This window comes from Cydia strobilella, chromosome 9 (genome assembly GCF_947568885.1).
Source record: "Cydia strobilella chromosome 9, ilCydStro3.1, whole genome shotgun sequence".
Lineage (NCBI taxonomy): Eukaryota > Metazoa > Arthropoda > Insecta > Lepidoptera > Tortricidae > Cydia > Cydia strobilella.
In genome coordinates, this window is record NC_086049.1 from 3,943,060 (window position 1) to 3,964,264 (window position 21,205).

At 35.9% G+C, this 21,205-nt stretch overlaps 1 protein-coding gene across 4 annotated transcripts in view; it reads right to left on the reverse strand.

Annotated features, from left to right (window-relative positions):
- Positions 1-21,205, reverse strand: part of LOC134744085 (G protein-activated inward rectifier potassium channel 3-like) — a 56,357-nt gene that overhangs the window by 29,171 nt on the left and 5,981 nt on the right. For all 4 annotated transcript variants that reach the window (XM_063677760.1, XM_063677762.1, XM_063677759.1 and 1 more), the window contains exon 2: positions 7,281-7,824. In XM_063677760.1, coding sequence (XP_063533830.1) covers positions 7,281-7,666 — 386 coding nt within the window. In that variant the 5' untranslated portion in view covers positions 7,667-7,824. The remainder of the gene's footprint in view (positions 1-7,280; positions 7,825-21,205) is intronic.

Sequence of the window (21,205 nt, forward strand, 5' to 3'; positions counted from 1 at the left end):
TGATAGTATTAAGATTCAAATTTATGTGACAACTCATTCAGAGAACAATCAGGGCGGCCTTTTCTTTAGAGAAAACAAAACGTGTTATCTCCGAATGGGCTGTTTCATGAATTTGAACCATATAAATAGAATGGTAAATTTGTTTTTTAAACGGGGTTGTTCTCGTTACTTATGTCGGGGCTATTAGCAGTAAGCAGTGTAAGTAGTGTAACCACTTCATAAAGGAAACAATACCTTTTGTTTAACAGATTAGGGCCCGACCCCGAAAAAATTATCTGAGATAATTCGTACTATTCATTCTGTTTTATTATTACAGTAAACTTGGACTGGCAGCTACAGCGTTTCTAGACTTCGTGCAGATGATATTTTAATATGTTTCGGAGAATTCGTATATCTCGTGCCAATACCATCTTTACCTACTCTTTCAACTGTTTCTTTTGCATTTTGTATAATGTTGTAGATAAATATTTTTCTTCGTCTATAGTCTATAGTCAATGTTTCTCGTAATTGCGTTGTGCTTAATTTAATATATCACTATTATGGAATATTGGTTTATAAGCGAGTGACACCAATTCGCTAATTATTCTACAGTACTACACAATACAAATTGTGTCAACAAACTGTTGTGGATCTAGTCACGTGCCATTTACGTTTTCTGTGTACAACCATTTGCGGAAAACTCAAATAAATCCATCCATCCCTGAATTTCCAAGAAATTACCGGTTTTTAGTCGTTGTTAGCAGCAGTTATTTTTCTTCTTTTATTAATTACATTGTATTTTATAGGTATCGACAAAGTTGCTAAGAGACTCCATAACAGATGATATTGCGTGTCTGTGTCGTATTGTATTGTATTACATCAAAACATCCTTTGAGGTTTATTTGTAAGCAAGAATAAAAGAAACGCGTTAAATAAATTTATGTACTTAAGTAAAATTGGTTTCTATAGAATTGTAAATAAAGATCACCGACTATTGACATCACTACGATGAAGTCGCCTGTTTAAGTTTAGTTCATACCTTAAGAAAATATCTTACAGTCGTTTTCGTAAGTTCGATTGCTAATAAAGGTGGACATATCTTAATTACTTAATTAAATGTAAAATCTGTTCGCAGAATAATTTGGAAAAGCCGGTTTTGATAGTAAATTGGCCTATTTACAAGTAAGTACATAGGTAGATTAGTTTACTTACGATATAGTATGCGGGATCGTTTAAATACTTTAAAAATCTTATTTTAAATAAGTATTAAAGTACTTAACTCTTCACAAACATGAAACATATGTACCTATGACGCTAGCAGAGTACACAAATTATACCTACATTATTCATTTTATGCTACATTTTAACATAAATATAGCATAGTAACCACAAAATACTATCGGACTCCCACACTGCGCGAGCATGAAAACGGTAGGTCAATTTAGGTCGCCACGTGGTGATAACGCACAGGGCCGGCCATTATTACCAACAAAACTTCGCCACACGTATACCAGTTATATTATGACCCCTAAACCCACAATAATACAATGTGTAATAAAATATATTTTTCTAGTTCGCGAATGCTCGTTGAATCAATCGTAATAGCAGCAAACGTAATGTCAGTTTAAAAACGACACATGTGTTATAGAGTTTGAAATCCTCATACGCTAAAGTATGATGGCATTGGCAAGTATTAACATGCGTGGACGCACACTACACATAAAACCAATACCTTCACACATTTACACAAATGGTTAGAGCAAAAATAAACAGATGAGCATCACCATAGTTCTGAATATGTCTGTAAGTTATCACGTTTTTAATGAAGTTCTATTATGCATCATAGTTCATCATAAAATAGGTTTAATAGGTAATCTAAGTAACTATTCGTAAATAGATTGTTTATCAAATATCATTAAAGAAAACAATATATCAGTGTAGCGGATGAAGTGTGCATCTCTAGGTCAACTGGGGCCAGTAAAAATTACCTATAAAGATTTTTCGAGCTATTTTAAATTTTATTAAACATGTGTCACGATGACAATATTACATATTACTCATAGTTTAATAATAACATTGAGTAAAGGTAAATATTACACAAGTTACTCATAAGAATAAGAAAAGGCGTGAGTAATGATGATTTCGTAAGTGTACAAGTTCTGGGGCTTAACTTCCTTGGGGTTTTTAAATCGTAACCTTTTGTCACTGGAAGCTAGTAGGTACCTTACCTACCAACGAATGAAATACGTTGTAAGCCAAGGTAAAGAAGCTTTTTGTTCGAATTGCACTCTTTAGAGTCCATGGTTTTTGAGTGCATGGTTGCCAAGCGGACCCCAGGCTCCCATGAGCCGTGGCAAAAATGCCAGGACAACGCGAGGATGATGATGATGAGAGTCCATGGTTTTTATTCTTATATAGGTATGTAAGTAGAACATCTGGCTCTCACGCCAACGCTTGAATAAGACTATTTGGCTCATGACTTTGGAAAAGTTCTTCGCGTTTAGAAATATAATTTAATGTTTATTACATTCTTTCCCGAAAGTAACCATATTGCAAATATGTTCCTGGGACGCATTTTATAAAGATATAATATGTTACAATTTTACAAGTCTACAGCGGCAACACTGGCCGAAACGGCCGTCTCCATTGGTCAAGTGCGTGTCGAATGCCGTTTTACAACTGTAGACTTTATAGGTTTATCAAATGGAGACCTGCCTTCTTGTTCTTACTGCTACAGAGTTACCTATCTATGTGCTTAATCTTTCTCGAGTATATAAATGGTCCCCAGGTTATCACGTTGGGTTTGTTGAAGGAAGTGAATGGCCTCGCCGGTTTCGTGCCAGGAATCCGTACAGCGGTCAATAAGGTGCAAATTAATTGTGTAAATATAATAGAAAGCTGGCCTCTAAGTATTTTATGTAAGAATGTGAAGATTTCTGAAGCGTGCAATTTGAATGCGTGAATTGACCATGTTTAATTGTAGCTCTAAATTCTTTCTTTACATATATTTGGAACGTAATTAATTGCTTATTTTAATTATTGAAGAAACCGTTAAGGATGACTCACGTTAGACCGGGCCGTGTCCGGGCCGGAGCTTCCGGCGCTTACTTTTCTATGACATGACAGGTGATCACGTGATGCTTTCCATAGAAAACGAAGCGCCGGAAGCTCCGGCCCGGCCACGGCCCGGTCTAACGTGAGTCATCATTAATATTCTAGTGAAAACAAAAGACACGCAAATGTAGACTAATTTTCACCTTAAAGCATCGTTTATTAGTTCATTCCAATATACAGTCATTAAAATGAGAATCATTAATTTGTCATATTCATTGAATTGTCATGATAATGTTATATGCCAAACCAGTGAAGTGAGCGTCACTTTTCAATTCTACATGTCGCGCGAGTGACTAAATCAAGTGAGTCTAAACCGTAAAATGATTTAATGTTAGTATGTCTCACAACAGTTCATCACATTCGATTTTCAATTCTAGTTACCTTCATCTTTGCGATGTATCCAACTTTTCTGAGTATGTATGTATCTATGTACCTATGCGCTAGTATCCGCTGTGACGTATGAAAATTCACTGTTGTGGGACTTGTGGGTTGTGGGTATAGCTAAAGACCGTAATGTTAAGTTAAGACTGCATCGACCGTCGAGTGGCGCCCTCATTGGGGGATTGTGTTTTCGTGGTGTTTTCTAATAAACCAATTAGTTTCAGCACTAACTAAACGGCAAACGGTGGCCACATTTTTCTGTTTAGGTGATAAAATCAAAAAATAAGCAAAATAAAATCAGTAGGACAACAATAGTAATAAAATATACATACTGATTTATACTGTAAATAATTTGGTTTATTAGAAAACACAATTCCCCCAATGAGGACGCCACTGGACGGTCGATGCAGTCTTAAGTGTTTTATGGTTGGACAACCATACAAACACCCGAGTCTTCCAAGGGCTCAGTCTCATCGTCACATTGAAATAACTTTACCTTTGTACCATTGAACACAGGCAAATAGCTCTTCAAGCCTTCTGAGTGCACACTGCGTGTTCAAATTGCCAGCAAAGTGCTCGTCTTAGAAAAACCAACACAAATGTGGTTTTAAACTTTATAATAAACAAGCATAATTAGAGATCATAATAAAACTGGTTTTCCTGATGCTACGGCTCTGTATGACATGAAAATACAGGCTCCACATTTAAGCAATGCCTTTGACGTCATCGGATCATCGCAGAATCGTGTCCTCATTATCATATCTCTGACTCTGACATTACGGAGTCAACTTTATAGTATCTGCTTGAATCTGTTCGGATAACTATAACGTCATCAAGCTGCCGCATAAATCTAAAATTTTGAATGCCAATGATGCAAAACGTTTGCCTCACAATAAGTGTGTTTTCTGGGTCATAATCATAATATAGGTTATCGCATCTATTGTATAGGAAAGGAGGTTAAATAGCCGATAGTTTATGGGAACATTGGTGACAGTTTTAACAAGTGGCAGACGGGATAAAACAATTACGGTAACTGGAACATGGATAAATAAGCTGGGTAGGTATACATACGCACACTAAACGCTCCAATTGTAGGTATTATCGGCCTTTATCATCCACTATGGTATTGATTATCAACTTCATTTAGTTTAGTTCTATACACAGTCTAAGAACCGATTGAAGTCCAATACAAAGTTTAAAGAGGACAAAGTCAGTGGCCCTGAGGTTTATGCCAATTAGAATATTGTCAATGAAGCATTGTTTTCGGCTGTCTAGCGACGTTTCCTGCATTCGGCTATTTGTATGAGGAGTTGAGGAATAATAAGGACGTCCGTTTCCTTTGCAGAAATCTGTATGCAGATACGGTGCGTGAAAGCGTTTTGTGCCTTTCCTGGCGTCATTTTTGCTAATTTCTAAGCAGTATCGAACTGAAAATAATTGAAGCATTCGGACACGAATACTTTTTTATTTGTTTTTGGAAAATGCATGATCGGCTGTCATTTTCAAATTTTTATATCAAAAAGCTATTGAAATATATCATTAAAAAACAGCTTGCTTTTCGTAATTTAATATAATTTGTTCTGGTGGAATGCTCCTCCATTTTTAACTGATCACGGTTTTGGCTCATATTTCAGTCAAAAGTCAAAAGTATTTGTAAAATAAATGGCACGCGGAAATAATGCGTCCTCAATTTGACATAATTATCTTACCTACCTACAAAACTCCAAAACTAAAATTACCTACAATTAAGTCTTCATTAGGCTTAGACCGAAAGTCGGTTTTTATAAGTTATGGTAAAATATGGTACGAATTTAAAAACATTAAAAGATCAGAATTAAAACTTTTTCATTATAATAAAAACTTTTTCTACACAATATTATCATAAATATAAACAGGAAGTTATCAGCCATTTCAATCACACTGAAGTAGCTAATAAATCAGAAGGGTACGGTGTTTCAATTAGTTCCAGTGGGCCGAAGCAATAAACCGCTGCGGCCTTCCGATTCGAGAAGCCTGGTAAGTTCTAGTAGGTATATTTTAAAACAATAATAAAAAACAATCACGGCAAAATAGCTGGGTAATAAAGCAATTATACGTACCCAAAGGACTGTAAAGCTTAATTTTCTCATTCAACCCTTAATAATATCTAAATAAAGTCTATAAGGCAAAGAATATAATACTCACTAGGAGAAGAACGATACCTAACTCCATACAAAAAAATGCCCCCTTCAAAAGTTAAGATAAGATAAGATTTCTTTATTGTCAAAGCTGTGTTGATATAGGTCTTATAAATATCATAGAAGTTCACCAGCTTGCCTATTTCAGTTCGTTTATACTAGTGGTGCCCTCGTTGTGTACCAAAGGAACTGCAATAAGGTATGTAATTGTTGCCTGAATTAAATTTTTAAAATACCTAAATAAAATAAATAAATAAAGTGCTACGTACTTTTCTTACAAGCCCACAAGCTTAGTTATTGCCACAGTGATAGCTTTTACAAACTATAGTCTGGCAAACCCTATTTGTCAGTTAATTAATAAGAAAAAAAAAACATAAATATTCCTTTCTTTTGGGTGCTACTACTAGCATCTACATATGTTTGAAATTACCAAACTGGCCCTGGCCAAACTATATATTAAGTATATTATTTTTTAATTGTAATATTTTAAATAGTCAAAACAGAAAAAGCGATAAATGGCGGTCTATTTCTGCTGTTTTAAAATCTGTGTATGACCCAGTAGATAAATCTGGAAGGTTTCAATTAGCGCCAGTGGCTCGGTAATAAACCGCGGCCTCTGCGAAGCCTGCCGCATGGGCGCCGGCGCCGGCCGCTCTTGACCTGTCTTCAATGACAACCATGGAGAAATGTCTGACACGCGCGACCTATTATCGTGTTTAACTTATATAACCTATTGTTGTCATAATTTATATAATTATAACCGTACTTAAAATTTAATGATTTGTACTATTATAACTTGCAAGTAGATACTAAATGTTTTTATCAAATAGAAGAAGAATTAGCGACTAGGTTGAAATGAGATTAGATCGAGGATTCAAATCTAAGCCATTTTATCCCTTAATGGAAAAAAAGTAAATTACAAATTGTTTCTTTGCTCTTGCTATTCTAGTTATATTTTTGTGTAGAAAAAAAAATCTAGATACTACGGGAGACCTATTGTTTACGCTTAATTGTGACGTTTTCAGGTTTTCTAATTGATTTTTTATGCCAGTACGGCCCGTCACAAAGAAAACGTCAAAGTTATATTGTTAGAATATAGGTAAATAGGTTTTTCAACTTTTACTATTTAGTTTTTTTTATGTTTCGTTTAGAAATGTCTTAATTTCTCTTGGCTTATGTCTTGCAATTAAAATTCTGCAGATTTTCTAGATAGGTATGCAGGATCTTTAAAAAGAGTTAATACCTAGATCTTGTCTACATCCCGTCAAATGGAGCTAGTTTCTACTATAGGAGTAAAGTGCTTTAAAATCGGTACGTACATTTTACACTTTTAATAATAGTGCAATGCAGCATTTTACACTGTTTTAAAACTGTGCTACTCTGCATGTACCTAAAGTGAAATTTGGTTAAATAGTTTGTAGGAACAATTTTATTTGCATTCTTGTTGTTAAAGAACATTTTCCTATATTTACTGTTTATAATTCTTTGTTACCATTCCAATTACAGAAATACCAAAGCACAAATAGGAGCAATACGAGTATTGAGTTTTAACATGTGTTTAAGTCTCTTTTAACCAAATTTTACTGCGATTCAGCTAGTAAGTCGTCAAGAACTAGTCAAATGACTCACCTAAGTAGAAGGTTGAGGGAGCTGTCATTCCGTGTGGTGGGCACGTCTTTGACGCTGGACGGTTCGCTGTGGACCCCTCTCAAGGAGAAGGAGTTCCTCAACTGCCGCGGGATGGCTGCCAGAAGCCCGCTGCTGTTCCTCCTCTGATGCACCAGGCTCTTCGAGCGCGTTAGCTTGTTGGCCTCCAAGTCGATAGCCTGAGGATGTAGGGAAACCTCCTCTCCGCTTCTGGAAGTCGTGCTCGACGCTTCGGTCTTAATTATAATAGGAACAGCACTCTTTTCGTCTCCTAACAACTTGTCCCAGGGCGAGCCATCCTGCCCGTCCTCCTCAGAAATAGTCTCGAAACTTCTCGGACCGACCGACGATGTAGTCTTGTCCGACATGGTAACGATTTAATAAACAGGTAAGGGAGCAGCGGAACGTAGCACTACAGACACCAAATGGCACTTCGTCACTTTGGGTTTTTAGTTTCTTGGCAACACTTCACTCTTATCATAATATCCATTTGTAAATCATAATGTTTGGGGTAGAAATGTTGACACTGAAACAAAAGAAACATGTTATTAATAGCGATAGTATATGTAATAATGTACAAAGATATATCATATGCTATTTAACTAGATATAAAATACAAACATTAACTAAGCTGTTGACAAACTTTTCTTCAAATGTTTATTTGATAGGTACCTAGTTAAGTCCCTGCCCTAATAATCGCATACGTAATAGCATACGCTATTCTATGTCATTATACTTTAATAACCGCAATTTGTCTATTTGTAAATTACGAGCTAAAACGTAATAAAACAAACCGTTCTGCTCGAAAGCCAATACATTTACTTTCGTGTGTGAACCCCCCACTTTTACTTAAGTTTCGTACAATACATTTACCTAGACACCTGTAACAACAATGATGAAAGACTGTCTATTTATTATTGTCATATTTCTGAAAGGCGTTGCTGAAAAATGTACATATTCCGTTAATATCACACGAGGCTTTCTAACTATTTCTGTGTAACCTACTAATCACTTAGCTTGTTAAAAGAGAAAGGCACAAAGCATCAGGTATCGCTAATTAGTAAAGGCCTCAGCCAGGCTTAGACATTAAATATTTACACTGGGTTTCACTTAGGGGTTATTATTAAAAGGATTTGCAAAACAAATGATAGTCCTAAAATGTGTTTCAAAACGTATTTTTATACAGTATACTATATAATATTTTATACCTGCTGTATTTATGAGGAACAGCATCCAAATTACATCGCGTTCAAAATTATACGGGTTCATAATTATTCGATATTATTAATGCCTATCTATACTCGTACATTATTGTTATCACATAATAACTAAATCATTTAAAAAAGGAAAGGAAATATAATTCAGTCTAACCCCAAAAATATGCTTACAGAAGCACCCAACACGGTGCCAAATTTGCTAGAAGATAGGATGATTTCGCAACACATATTGTGTAGACGAGACTAGTAATCAAATTTCTATTAGGTAATTACACTTTAACGTTCACCAGGAACATAATAACAAGCAAAATTTCATTTAAGAACGTGAAAGTCACATTTCGCAACAACTCTTTCATAACACCTACTTTTTGCAAAGTCATTGTTATTTCTCGATTCATTATAGAATATGTTCTAACGTGTTTATATAGCAATGTCACGACGTGCTATTAAAATAATGTATGGAGCGCCTCTAATGAGATCTACGCAAATACTTATTCAGGAAAATCGCTCAGGAAAAGTGAAAGCATGTTACTACTTATTATTTACAACGACGGGACTTAATCGCGTAAAATAAGTATTAAACCCACCTCCGACGTTTCGAGGACGGCGTTGTCCCCGTGGTCTCGGAGAAGACTGGCTAAAGTTGACATCAACATCTTCTAGGCGCGCGAGTTTTTCGAACTACCCGCACTTGGTTTTGTTAGCATGTTACTAACTAACAAGACATGGAAATAATTTATATTTATTTTAATTCGTTAGACAAACAGACTGATTCGCAGCAACTGACGTGCTAAATAAATACTCTCGTAAATGCAATTATTTTGGAGTAACTATACTCCTGAGCTATACACTAAAAAACATTTTATTTAATCCTATATCTGGAGCATCGCCTTATACGCCTACGAAACGTGGACGCTGCCACAAAAAAAAAGAGAGTCCTTTTCTTCTGGGTCCTTTGACAAACTATATCTACATAATAGTTTGTCAAAGGACTGTCTCATTTCAAACATAGACAGAGAGAATCATAGCACCCAGAAAAAAAGGATGAGTATAGTTTTTTTTGTTCTTATTTCCTGACGGTTTGTGGTTTGACCAACTATATGAAACATTTATTTTTCATAATTTACGTTACAGAATAGCTTCAGTATTTAGATAAATAAATGTAATGTGCAGTTGTGCACACAATTTTCATTGTATGTGTCTTTACTTACATGTCGGGGAAAAATTTAAATTTCATGAAAATTTCGACACGACTCATCGCGGAACGAAATATTTCGAAACACATTTATAAGAAGAATTATTCTTTTATTCTGTACGTTTGTGACTAATATGTATACGCCTTTCATATAGACAAGAAGCGACCTTCTCATGTTCATATTGAAATTAGCATTTGGTATTCAGTTAGTTTGACACTTGACGTGGCTAAATACGCATCATCTCAGTCAAATATCACGGTATGGCCGTTTTTTGTGTAGTGGGAATGCATTTACACACTTTCCCCTTTCCCGGCGAGAGGGGAAAGGACTTGGCCCTACCCATTAAATCCACTCCGGCGTTTCACGCTCTTTGCCGTTCATGAGGGCGCACTGGGATCGATAACATTTCCACTACGGCGCCTTCTGGCGGCCCCGGCTTATCGCCAGGGCACCCTCACAATGGAGGAGGGATCAGAAACGCTTAACGACGACGTGTACGGGGCCGTGCAATGCAGGTCTAATTTTATTCTTTCAAACTTTATCTAATCAATCTGTAATTGGTTAACTTACGCTATGTGAAAAAAAATGGTAGAGTCGTTTTCATGCCAAGTGCTACGTCACGTATAGAACATCTATAATATATGCTCTATCAATCTCCCCTATGGATATGACTATATGCATTCTTACTGCATTTTACGTCAGTTTACGTCAGTCAAACAGTTAGTGGCACTGCAGGATAGCCAGAGAAAATTGTTATGTTTTGCTCTTACTGCTATACGTATACAGTTATACACACTTATAGACAATACATTTGGCCAGCCAGAATATAATTGAGTTTTATCGACAGTAACAGAATTGTAGATTGATCGGTGTTCAATATTTCAGAATGACACATGCATGTCATTTTCATAGATGAATAGGCCGGAGTTAATACTTGTAAACCGCCAACGACGTGACAAATAAATAGGGGTATTCGGCATGCATGAAACAATATGAATGTAGACCGGAAAACGTCAGAATTAGTAACTTTATACTGGCATATCTCTTCTTTGACCTGATTGTACATTTATATCGCAAGATGAAAACCATTGTATCTAACACCACGAAATTCTTAATAACTATATGGGTTTTGAGAGCGCTTGTAAACTGGTTGATCTGCGCGTTTGGTTCACCGATGGTTGGAATTATAGCCTTTGGCCCGTCGTATTTTAGATCGGCGCGTCTGCCAAATGTACCGACAGCTCAATCTGGGTCAATGCTCCAGAGACCACTGACTCTTGGACTTGCAAAAAGGTGTCTGATACTCTTACATGAATTATTATTCGCAAAAAGCGATTAACCGGAAGGCTATTGTGGAGTCCATTAGCGTGACTGTTCTCAATGACTCACTGGCAGCTTCCAAAAATTCCAAAATGGCGATTTGAGCTTGAGCGCCATTTACACGAGTTTTTACACGACTGCCCAAAAAAAGGAGTGTATTTTTTTGGATAAGTTGTCACATTGCTTCCATAGTGACTTGGCTGATACATAAAAGATATTTATCATATGTCTATTTTAACAGATCCTAGGAAACGTAACTTTCTACAAAAGTGGTATATTATGGTCTTGTCATGAGCTGTCTTTATAACAAGTCGAATTGGCCTCCTAGCCGAGTTATGTTATGAGTATGGAAGCAATGTGACAACTTATCCAAAAAAATACACTCCTTTTTTTGGGCAGTCGTGTAAAAACTCGTGTAAATGGCGCTCAAGCTCAAATCGCCATTTTCTTATGACTACAACAATGCGGTACTTAATTACGTTAACGGTAGTGGGTGATCTAATATTAAAATAAACATTGTTAGCGTCACTTGCACCATTCCACTAACCCGGGGTTAACCTGTTAAAACTAGAGTTACCATGAATACCATGGTTACCAGTACAATTTGACACTGGGTTAACGGTCTAACCGCTTAACCCCGGGTTAGTGGGATGCTGCAAGTGGGTGTTAGTGATAAATGTGTAATTAGATATATTGCGTAGTAAGTTATAACAACTACATAAATAATTTCCGATAATCAATTAAACTATAAACCTACAGTAATTATCAACACTTAAATGGCGCCGATAACCTATATAACTAAATGCCTAGACCAGGCTAGACACGACACTTTGCAAGTCAACGCTTCACTTAAACCAGTATTAGAGCCATCTATACAAGCATAATTGTTAAGCATCTCGAGGCCAAGCTAAATCTTGAATCTTATTTATGAACTTAATATGAAGTTAGCAATGGACTAAGCTCTGAGATAGATACTAATTTATTATTTTAATGTCAGACTATGGGAGACTGGAAACAATGCTTGCTCATCAATAATCTCTGCAATTATCCACCTTTTTATCGACGATTATATCTACAACTTCATTACTATTATGAAATAAATTCTACAATCCAGATTAATAATAGCTGATAGCGATAATCATATAAACCACAATCCACGGACGCAATCAAAGAAAATTGGCATCTTGCTAAATGTTTATAAAATTGCTAGTTTCTGGGAAAACTCATAAGAATAAATTATTTTTCTTATTACATATTCATTGTTCTGAACAGTGGTGAAGTCACGTTCGAGAGAAAATTCTAGGTCAAACGTTCAAGTTTACAGCGATGTTTATACTAAAACTAAACTTTGCACTGTTTTGATATGTGCCTTTTAATAATTATCCATATGTGATATATCTATCTTCTATATATTGATTTCATGTTTTTGAACAAGCTAGTAAAAGTATGCGAGTTTGATCAATGTATTTTCTAGAAAACTGGATGTTTTTTTTTAATACTACGTCGGTGGCAAACAAGCATACGGCCCGCCTGATGTTAAGCAGTCTCCGTAGCCTATGTACGCCTGCAACTCAAGAGGAGTTACATGCGCGTTGCCGACCCTAACACTCCTCTCCCTCGAGCTCTGGCAACCTAACTCACCGGCAGGAACACAACACTATTAGTAGGGTCTAGTGTTATTTGGCTGCGGTTTTCTGTAAGGTGGAGGTACCTCCCCAGTTGGGCTCTGCTCTAGATCTGGAATGACATCCGCTGTCCTGTGCCCTACCACACAAAGCGAGATGTCATTCACAGTGCCCATACCTCTCTTTTGGACGTAGTTTAAGGACATACCCGGGTCCGCATGTAAAAATATTTTAGGTCACTATTAATACTTATAAGCAAAAGTTGATGTCAAATTTCCGTGCGGTAGGTTTGTAGGTTTGAAATCGCAATAAAATCATCAACGCAAAATCATAACAGCCAGAAACTAGATCAACAGATTGATATGTTTATACAGTAAAATTCTCATCCATCATTAACAGTTATCGGGATAGATCGAGCATTGATAAATCGTTTGTTTACCGAAGAATTACCAGTCAGTCAAGGATGCAATTATATATTATCATAGCTATCAGATGGAGTTGCTCGTGGGGTTTAATTCCAATCAATTAACAAACGGGAGATTTGATCGCTTATAGAAACCAGTGTAACACTCTCCGTATAGTTGTCATAGACTTCGAGATCACATTGCGCTGGCTCTATCAAGAACTGAATCGTACGAGTAAACTGAACGGCTGAAACGTACGGAGGAAAACGTGAGGTGTCACACAATGCTTACTTATGTACGGACAAGGGAGCTACTCACGTTCGACCGGTTATTATTTATTTTTAATTACAAATATATCTATTAAAGACTAGTAATAGGAAAAAGCCAGAAATAGACATTTCACACCAAAATACTGATCAAAATATATTTTTTCATCCCTTTAATTCGCAATGTACATACACATGAGTTTTGACCCTTTTTTTTGAATTTACTAAATTCCAATTCAAATCAGATTTTTAATTAAATTTTTTGTTCAAATGATCATAAACATAGTTTTATTAGTTTTACCGGAAAACACTTAAGATTTTAAATATCAATAAAACAAATATTAACACGTAGGTAGTGTAGGACGTACGCCAGATTAGATTTTGAGTCGTGCGAGATGATTTTAATTAGCGAATAAAATTTTATGGCCCTCTCATGTTCATGACACCAATCGCTTCTTTAAAGTTTATCGCATCTGATATTAGATTATTATTGATATTAATATAAAATAAAAATTTAAAAATATCATTGATTTCCAGAAAAGTCAAAGAAAGAAAACCGAAGATGAGATGAAAGATGGGATATAATATAATACAACTGTAAGTATTAGGAATTATACAAGTTATTATTATAAGTAATATCCCGGATATTAAAACATATTTTTAAATTGCACGATTCTACATTCTTATTAAGCAAACTAATGTGACCGTGTGATGTATTGCGACTAGATTAAAATCATATTTTATCAGCTTTCATACATCATTGTGGAGTGCGAATATTCGCGTTTGTCCAGGCAGTGTCCACTGTCCACTACACTATACCCTGCATTGTCTTGCATCGCCAAAATTAGAGCACCAACGCGAAAGTCAACACACGTACCTACAATATCATACATATATGTTTATAATGAACACGTGAATACTCCGAATCAAGAGTATTTCCGTACGTTTGTGAAATGATTTCAAGAGAAACGGAACAGTGGCCGGCGTTCATTCACCGGAGATAAAACGGACTTTTTACTGACCCTCTGGCGTCATTGTGCTCATTGTCGCCAAAAATATACTCTCTGTGCCTCAATATGGCCGTTATCAAAAATGTCAATTTAAAAAATATGTACCTACTTCAGCACGTGGCAAGACATTGTAGCAGAATGGCGCAGCGAATAAATTGAGCATTAGAGCTCTATATTTCTAATATCAAGACTCTACAGTATTAGTATTTATAGGCTAGAGTTCGTCCGCGTCAAAGAGGTTGATGTTCCGAAAAACATTTCTTACAGAACTTTACAATACCTATTTGAAGACTATGTTTCGAATTTGTAAGTCTGACAGAATGTGCGTTGTCTGTCAGCATCTATATTTTAAACCTATCTTTCAAAGATATATTGAGGTTGCAATGAACAGACAGGCGACCTAGCCAAGATGACGATCGCTTGCGCTTCACTATCGAATCGCTTCGTGTCTCTCTATCACTCTTCCATATTAGTGTGACAGTGACAGTTGGGTTTCGTTCGCTACGTTGCGTTAGCGATTGGCATGTTGTCTACGGGGCCTGGAAAGGTTCTATCAGAGGGTAGTTGAGGCGTGTCGTAGTCGTAAAGCTTGTTGCCACCAACACCTATCAGTCAAGAGTGAAAACTATATTATAGACTTGGAATAAAATACAGGATGTTATGAAATTGAGACTTCCTCGAAGGACAGTTTACTAGATTTACTTGTATATTAATTAGAGGAAATTATAGGCCCTAATAACCAGAGGCAAAAATATATTTCAGAGATATTTATTGAGCATATAAAACATGTCATTATAATAACCTTATACGTTACAAAACCACACCAAAACGTGTCGGTAATTTTAAAATATCAATGTTAATACACCGGCAATAACAAAAATATCTTAAATCCTTGATATTTTGAAAATCATTACACGTATCTGTTTTAAGCGTCCCCGGCAAGCTCGGCCGAATTTCACCTTCCCATACAAACGGAGTTTCGTTCTCATTTTAAAACTATTACATGTTGGATTGTAATGAAACTTTGCACATACAATACAATACATACAAGTTTTCTAAAAGTTTCTAAAACAAACGAAATTTACGAAATAGAGCAAAAACAGGTTTTGTTGAAAAACTTAAATTCGCTGTATTTTTTTAACTATGGTATCTGAAGCTACTTAGACTACATAATTACAGACATAGATAATAATATACCTTATCCTATTGTAAGTACAAAGTTTTAGAGCAAACTAGCTAGTCGTTTTAAAATGAGAGCGTAACTACGTTTGTATGGAGAACCGACCTTGCCGGGGACCCTTAATGCGAATAGTTCGATATGAATGAACTCTAACATTAATTCTGAATAAATAAAATAAAAAACAGCCTCCAAGGTCTACGTCCAATTTGCAAACAGCCTGTACATGAACTAATCAACAGTGCTAAGATGCCTACTCTCTAAAATTGCAGGTAAGTAAATAGGTACTGTATTGTCCGTCAGTAACCAAGCGTAAACGTTGGGTAAATTGATCGTTAAATAGTCTAGTTGGCAACAGAAGTAGCTTGCACACAGATTTCTTGTTGCCAAGGTGTCACCTGACTCGAGAAACTCAGTGCGACCTAGGTAGAACGGTATTTCACAACCACATGATATACAAACAAAATAAATAAGATGTAAATACTTTGTTACTTGAAAGTGTTTATTTAGGGAAGTACGAATGTAGACATACATTGTCTGTTGTATTAATTTATGATACCGCTATCTTGGTGTAATTATTTATTTACCAGATGGTATAATATATTTCAGAGTAGCTTGTCATGATAAAACTGTCTTTGAACGAAAATACAGAACGTACCGTCAGACAAAACACTTGCTGGAAAAGGAAGGATGTTTGTTTAGACGGTTTTCTCCTAAAATATTTATATGTTTGCACAGATGTCTCTTTACAAGCACACCAGTCAATGGGACTGCCATCAAATTGATCAAAAACATTTCCATTAAAATAACGGACAGAATAACACAAACAATTTTTCATCATTGTGATCATGATATGGCAAGTATCAGTTGGTTCTGACATATCTGACGCACGAACACAGCGACCGCAACATTTGTTCAATGTTCTACTTGTATTAGAATTAGATCGAATAAACAGTATATTTCCTTGATGATTGCCAATTCCATTATGAATAATAAACAGTGGAATATTGGGAATTATTCCAAACATCTATAGTTATTTGATTACACCTATCATGCTATACCACGCTATACGGAAGGCGTGTACGTTAGAATGTGGTATAATATTAAAATAATTAACTATACAATATTAAACATAGAACTCCGGTGGTTTGTTACAAACAGGTCTTTATTATAGGTAAGTTATTGCAATTATTTGCGTGTTAGCTTTAGATACATAATAACTGTTTAATATAATCAATTTTCCTGCACATGCCAACTTAAATCTTACATCATCGCCTCTTTTTTAGTTTAGCGCTTAGCAACTATATATTTTTTTAATTTAAGTATAAATTAATCACGAATTCCAGATACTAAAATAATTGTCATTCTGCCAACAACGCCAGTTTCCATGAATGAAAACTTTAGATTCATGTCAATTCTAATAATAACGGATCATATAACGGATGGTGTTTTTATTTTTATGAACAACAAAGTATATCATTATCACATATAATATCAAGAACCGTACAAAAAGGGGGCCACTGACTATCAGTCCGCCGGACGATATCGGCGTGTCAGTTAGAACAAAAATTTGACAGTTCCGAACAACTGACAGGCCGATATCGTCCGGCGAACTGATAGTCAGTGGGCCCCTTAAGAGGGCATTACCCTGAATGCTTACAACCAAGTTTCTTCAAAAACAAATCCGACCTTGTTTTGTTTGAATAAAGCCCAGTAGGTGTAAATATTTGGCACGATACTGGTTTTGGAATACTAATTAAATCAGTTTGACTAATTATCATTGATTTTCATTCGAATGATCTCAGAATAGGCAACTACTTACCTACTTAATATGTAGGTAGGTACTTATTTAAGGGCCAATTGTAATAGAACTCTATGTAGCGTCTTATCTTTTCGCACGCAGTGACTGTTATGTACTATGTTGCATTTTTAGGGTTCGGTAGTCAACTAGAAACCCCCATATTTTTGCCACATCCGTCCGTCAGTCTGTCTGTCAGTCGTTCGTCTTTCTTGTTGTCATAAATGTTGCTGTGTTAATGGTGCGTCAACTCTTTTAAGCACCTGTGTAAGTATTTTTATGCTGACCGTAACGTACTTTGATCGAGCTAGTTTGTGTCTCGACTTGATGAAAATCCATGAATCAATACGCAATTCGACACACCTTCTAGAATTACATTGAAAACAACAGTTTTTATCTATTTGTCTTTCGGTTGACTTGCAAGTCATTGGTCTCGCGTGCCAGTCATCCGATATCCATTCTTGTTGGCAACTGTGTACTCGTACTAATTAACCTTTTATTTACATGAAAGATATATACAGCTTAAATCTAAAATAGGCCCTTGAGGCATTGTACCAAGGATGCTGGCGGCATTACCTCGCTGTATCGCAATGCTGGTGATACGTTGTGCGAGGAAGCCGCTGTGTACCAACTACCAAGTACCAACTTATACGGTTGAATTAAAGCACGTCATTAAAAAAAATACTTTATTGATCCTTATGAATGAAGGAACAGCTAAGTAAAAAATACAAGATCTCTGGTATAAATATAATATATAATAACGTATACTGTTATCCTAAAACCTCATTTAGGTAATAGTTTCTACCAAAGACCGATGTAACTCCGTATAAGATGAATAGTTGAATACAGTAAGGAAAAAACGTGCCTCGGAAATCAGGAAAATTTTATTTTCGAATAGATGGCGCTACATTTGGCCTATTCTCGTCTAAATGGTGTTGACGACCCCGTTTGATGTTTGATATTAAACAATTTTAACACATATTAGTGAAAGAACATGGGTCAAAATCATATAAAAATAATAAATACAAATAAAAATAAAAACCGGCCAAGTGCGAGTCGGACTCGCGCACCGAGGGTTCCGTAATTTTTAGTATTTGTTGTTATAGCGGCAACAGAAATACTATCACGGTTCATGAGATACAGCCTGGTGACAGACGGACAGACGGACAGCGGAGTCTTAGTAATAGGGTCCCGTTTTTACCCTTTTGTTACGGAACCCTAAAAAACATTTATCCATATATTGTATACATTTTTTTGATATTTTTATACATTTTTATTTTTGGTTCTAATCGTGTCGATACATGGCAGTAAATTTACTGTGACAGTAACCCTCTATCCTATATATTCTTTTTGTTCCTACTAATTGAAAACTGTCTGTCGGAGTGTTAGTCCCTATAACCATGATATCGCTGTTTCTCGAAAAACAATCTGCTTTACCTATGATGTACAGAGTGGTACTCCAAAACAATAGAGTATTTAAACGACGATTTAAACAGTGGTGTGAGTGGTGAGTATAGCACCTGAAGAGGAAATTGTTATTTTTATAAAAAAAATCCAGAACCATACTACCATACAAAATAATTCCAAAAATGTAGAGCAGAACACAAAGTCCATTACCCTTGTTGACAATTTTCTGCCAACTGTTTCTTTCTGACAGTTGTCAGCATTTAGTGTTTACGATCTGTTTGTGCTACTGGGTTAGAAAAACATTTTCTTCACAGTTTACACTACCTACTTAAACCCATCTCTAATTTATTGGAACATCTTCACAGTATGTTAGGAGAAAAATCGTTACGCATTCTACTAACAGGCACTTAGTACTTAGATAGGCCATGATATAATGGTTTTTTTAAATTCAATTTTACAAAACCATTGGTTAAAAGGTTAAAAGTATCTAATTATCATGAGTGGCAAAGAAAAGTTGATGTGCTTTTGGGCATGTTCGATTATATTATATTTCCACACTGAATACTAGTCAGCATAAGGTACCAATCGTATCAGTTGATTACGTCAAAGCTCGGTCACCCCACCCGGCGCCAGTCACTCACAGTTAATCGCTAAACACATTTACGATAAACGTATAAAAAAAATTTAAACGATTTACTAGTTTTTTAAACTATTCATTGACTTTTGAATGGTGTAATATGCAATTAATTTATTAATAACAGCCTCTTAATTAACTAAGCTGGAATGATTCCATGAAAGAGAAAGAGATTCACGACGAACGTGAAGAGATTTTTATTTTTTTATTAGTTAAGTCTTATGTCACTACCAGTGAGTTCTTATAATTGGCTTTCTGTATCTACTATATAGTGCTCACAGCTGTTGGATGCCCAAATAAAAAATAAATAACATAGACGACAATGACGATGGCATCATTGGCAGTATTGGCATCACCAGTCCGTGTACTGTAACGTTTTCCTGTATGTATGGGTACCTATACATACAGGAAAATGTTACAGTATAAAATTTTACTGATATTAAACATAATGACTTGAAGCATACGTGATTTAGCTGATTTCGCATTTTGTTTTGTTGTAAAACCGTAAAATATAGCCGCCTAATATAATATAATTCTTATTTTTAAATTATATTTATCTTTCCACTTGAAACCCTTGAAGTTTGCACGATATGCCTAGTGGTCGTTAACAGGCAGATCATGAAATGCCGGCGTTTCATGATCTGCCTAGGAATATCACCCCTTAACGGCGATTTCGCAGTTTCGTTTGCGGCAAGATGGCGAAAAGCATCAGCTGATCGAGTTTAACTGTTAGTTATCTACGGCATCATACTTGATTTAGCTGTTTTTCTATTCTGTTTTGTTGTAAAACCGTAAAATATAGCCGCTTTTTAATACAATATAATTCTAATTTATAATTGATATTTATCTTTCCACTTGAAACCCTTGAACTTTGCACGATATGGCTAGATTGGCTAGTGGTCGCTAGGCAGATCATGAAATGCCGGCGTTTCATGATCTGCCTAGGAATATCATCCCTAGAGGTGTGCACGATATGACTGGTGGTCGGTAGGCAGATCATGAAATGCCGGCGTTTCATAATTTGTCTAGGAATATCACACCTTAGGTACTTATTTGATATCCCTAAATGTTGCCGGGCAATATCCAATTTCTTAGAAAACTTATCGAGTTATGGCGAGTCTCTTCCGCTTTGGGACGATCGGTTTTCAATTTAATACGACCTAACTTAATGCAATAGATACTGCGTGTCTTTTACTAGGTCTAGGTCTTATACTACTAACTTTGTTTAAAAAAAGTTCAATCAGCGTCTGGACACAATTTCAGTTTTTAAAAGAATAAGAGAATATGCAATTGTGCAGGTCATCTCGAGCACCTTATATATACCTATCTTCATTACCTTAATTATCTTATACCTAGCTTTTATAAATTAAAGATTGAAATATCATATATCTACTGTTGACTGTAGCATGGTCGCGTGCGGACAGCTGTACATAATAAATGCAGATTGTTGCATAAAATCTGATTCAATATGTCATTCGATTGATAGAATTAATAGCGCCGCCGTCGTCTGGTATGAGTTACTGATTTGTTGGGAGTAGTGTGGCTTATGTAGCTTGCAGGACCCGACCCGAGTTCTGGAGGAGGTTTATCGCAATGATTTTCGTGGATCAGATGTCATTAATGCATTGTATAGATTTGTTAGATAGGTAATCCAAAAGTGGATGGAATGGGCAATTGAACACAATTATTTTAGCGTTCCTGCCATTCCTAGATACAAACAGTAGGTATGTACTTGTGCAGCTCGCTGTACCATTAACGGGTACCTAAGCTCGTTTGTTTCCATGTTTTCAACTATAATGTAACAAGAGAATAATATACAACCTAGCTCGAACCACGGAATACCACTCAATACA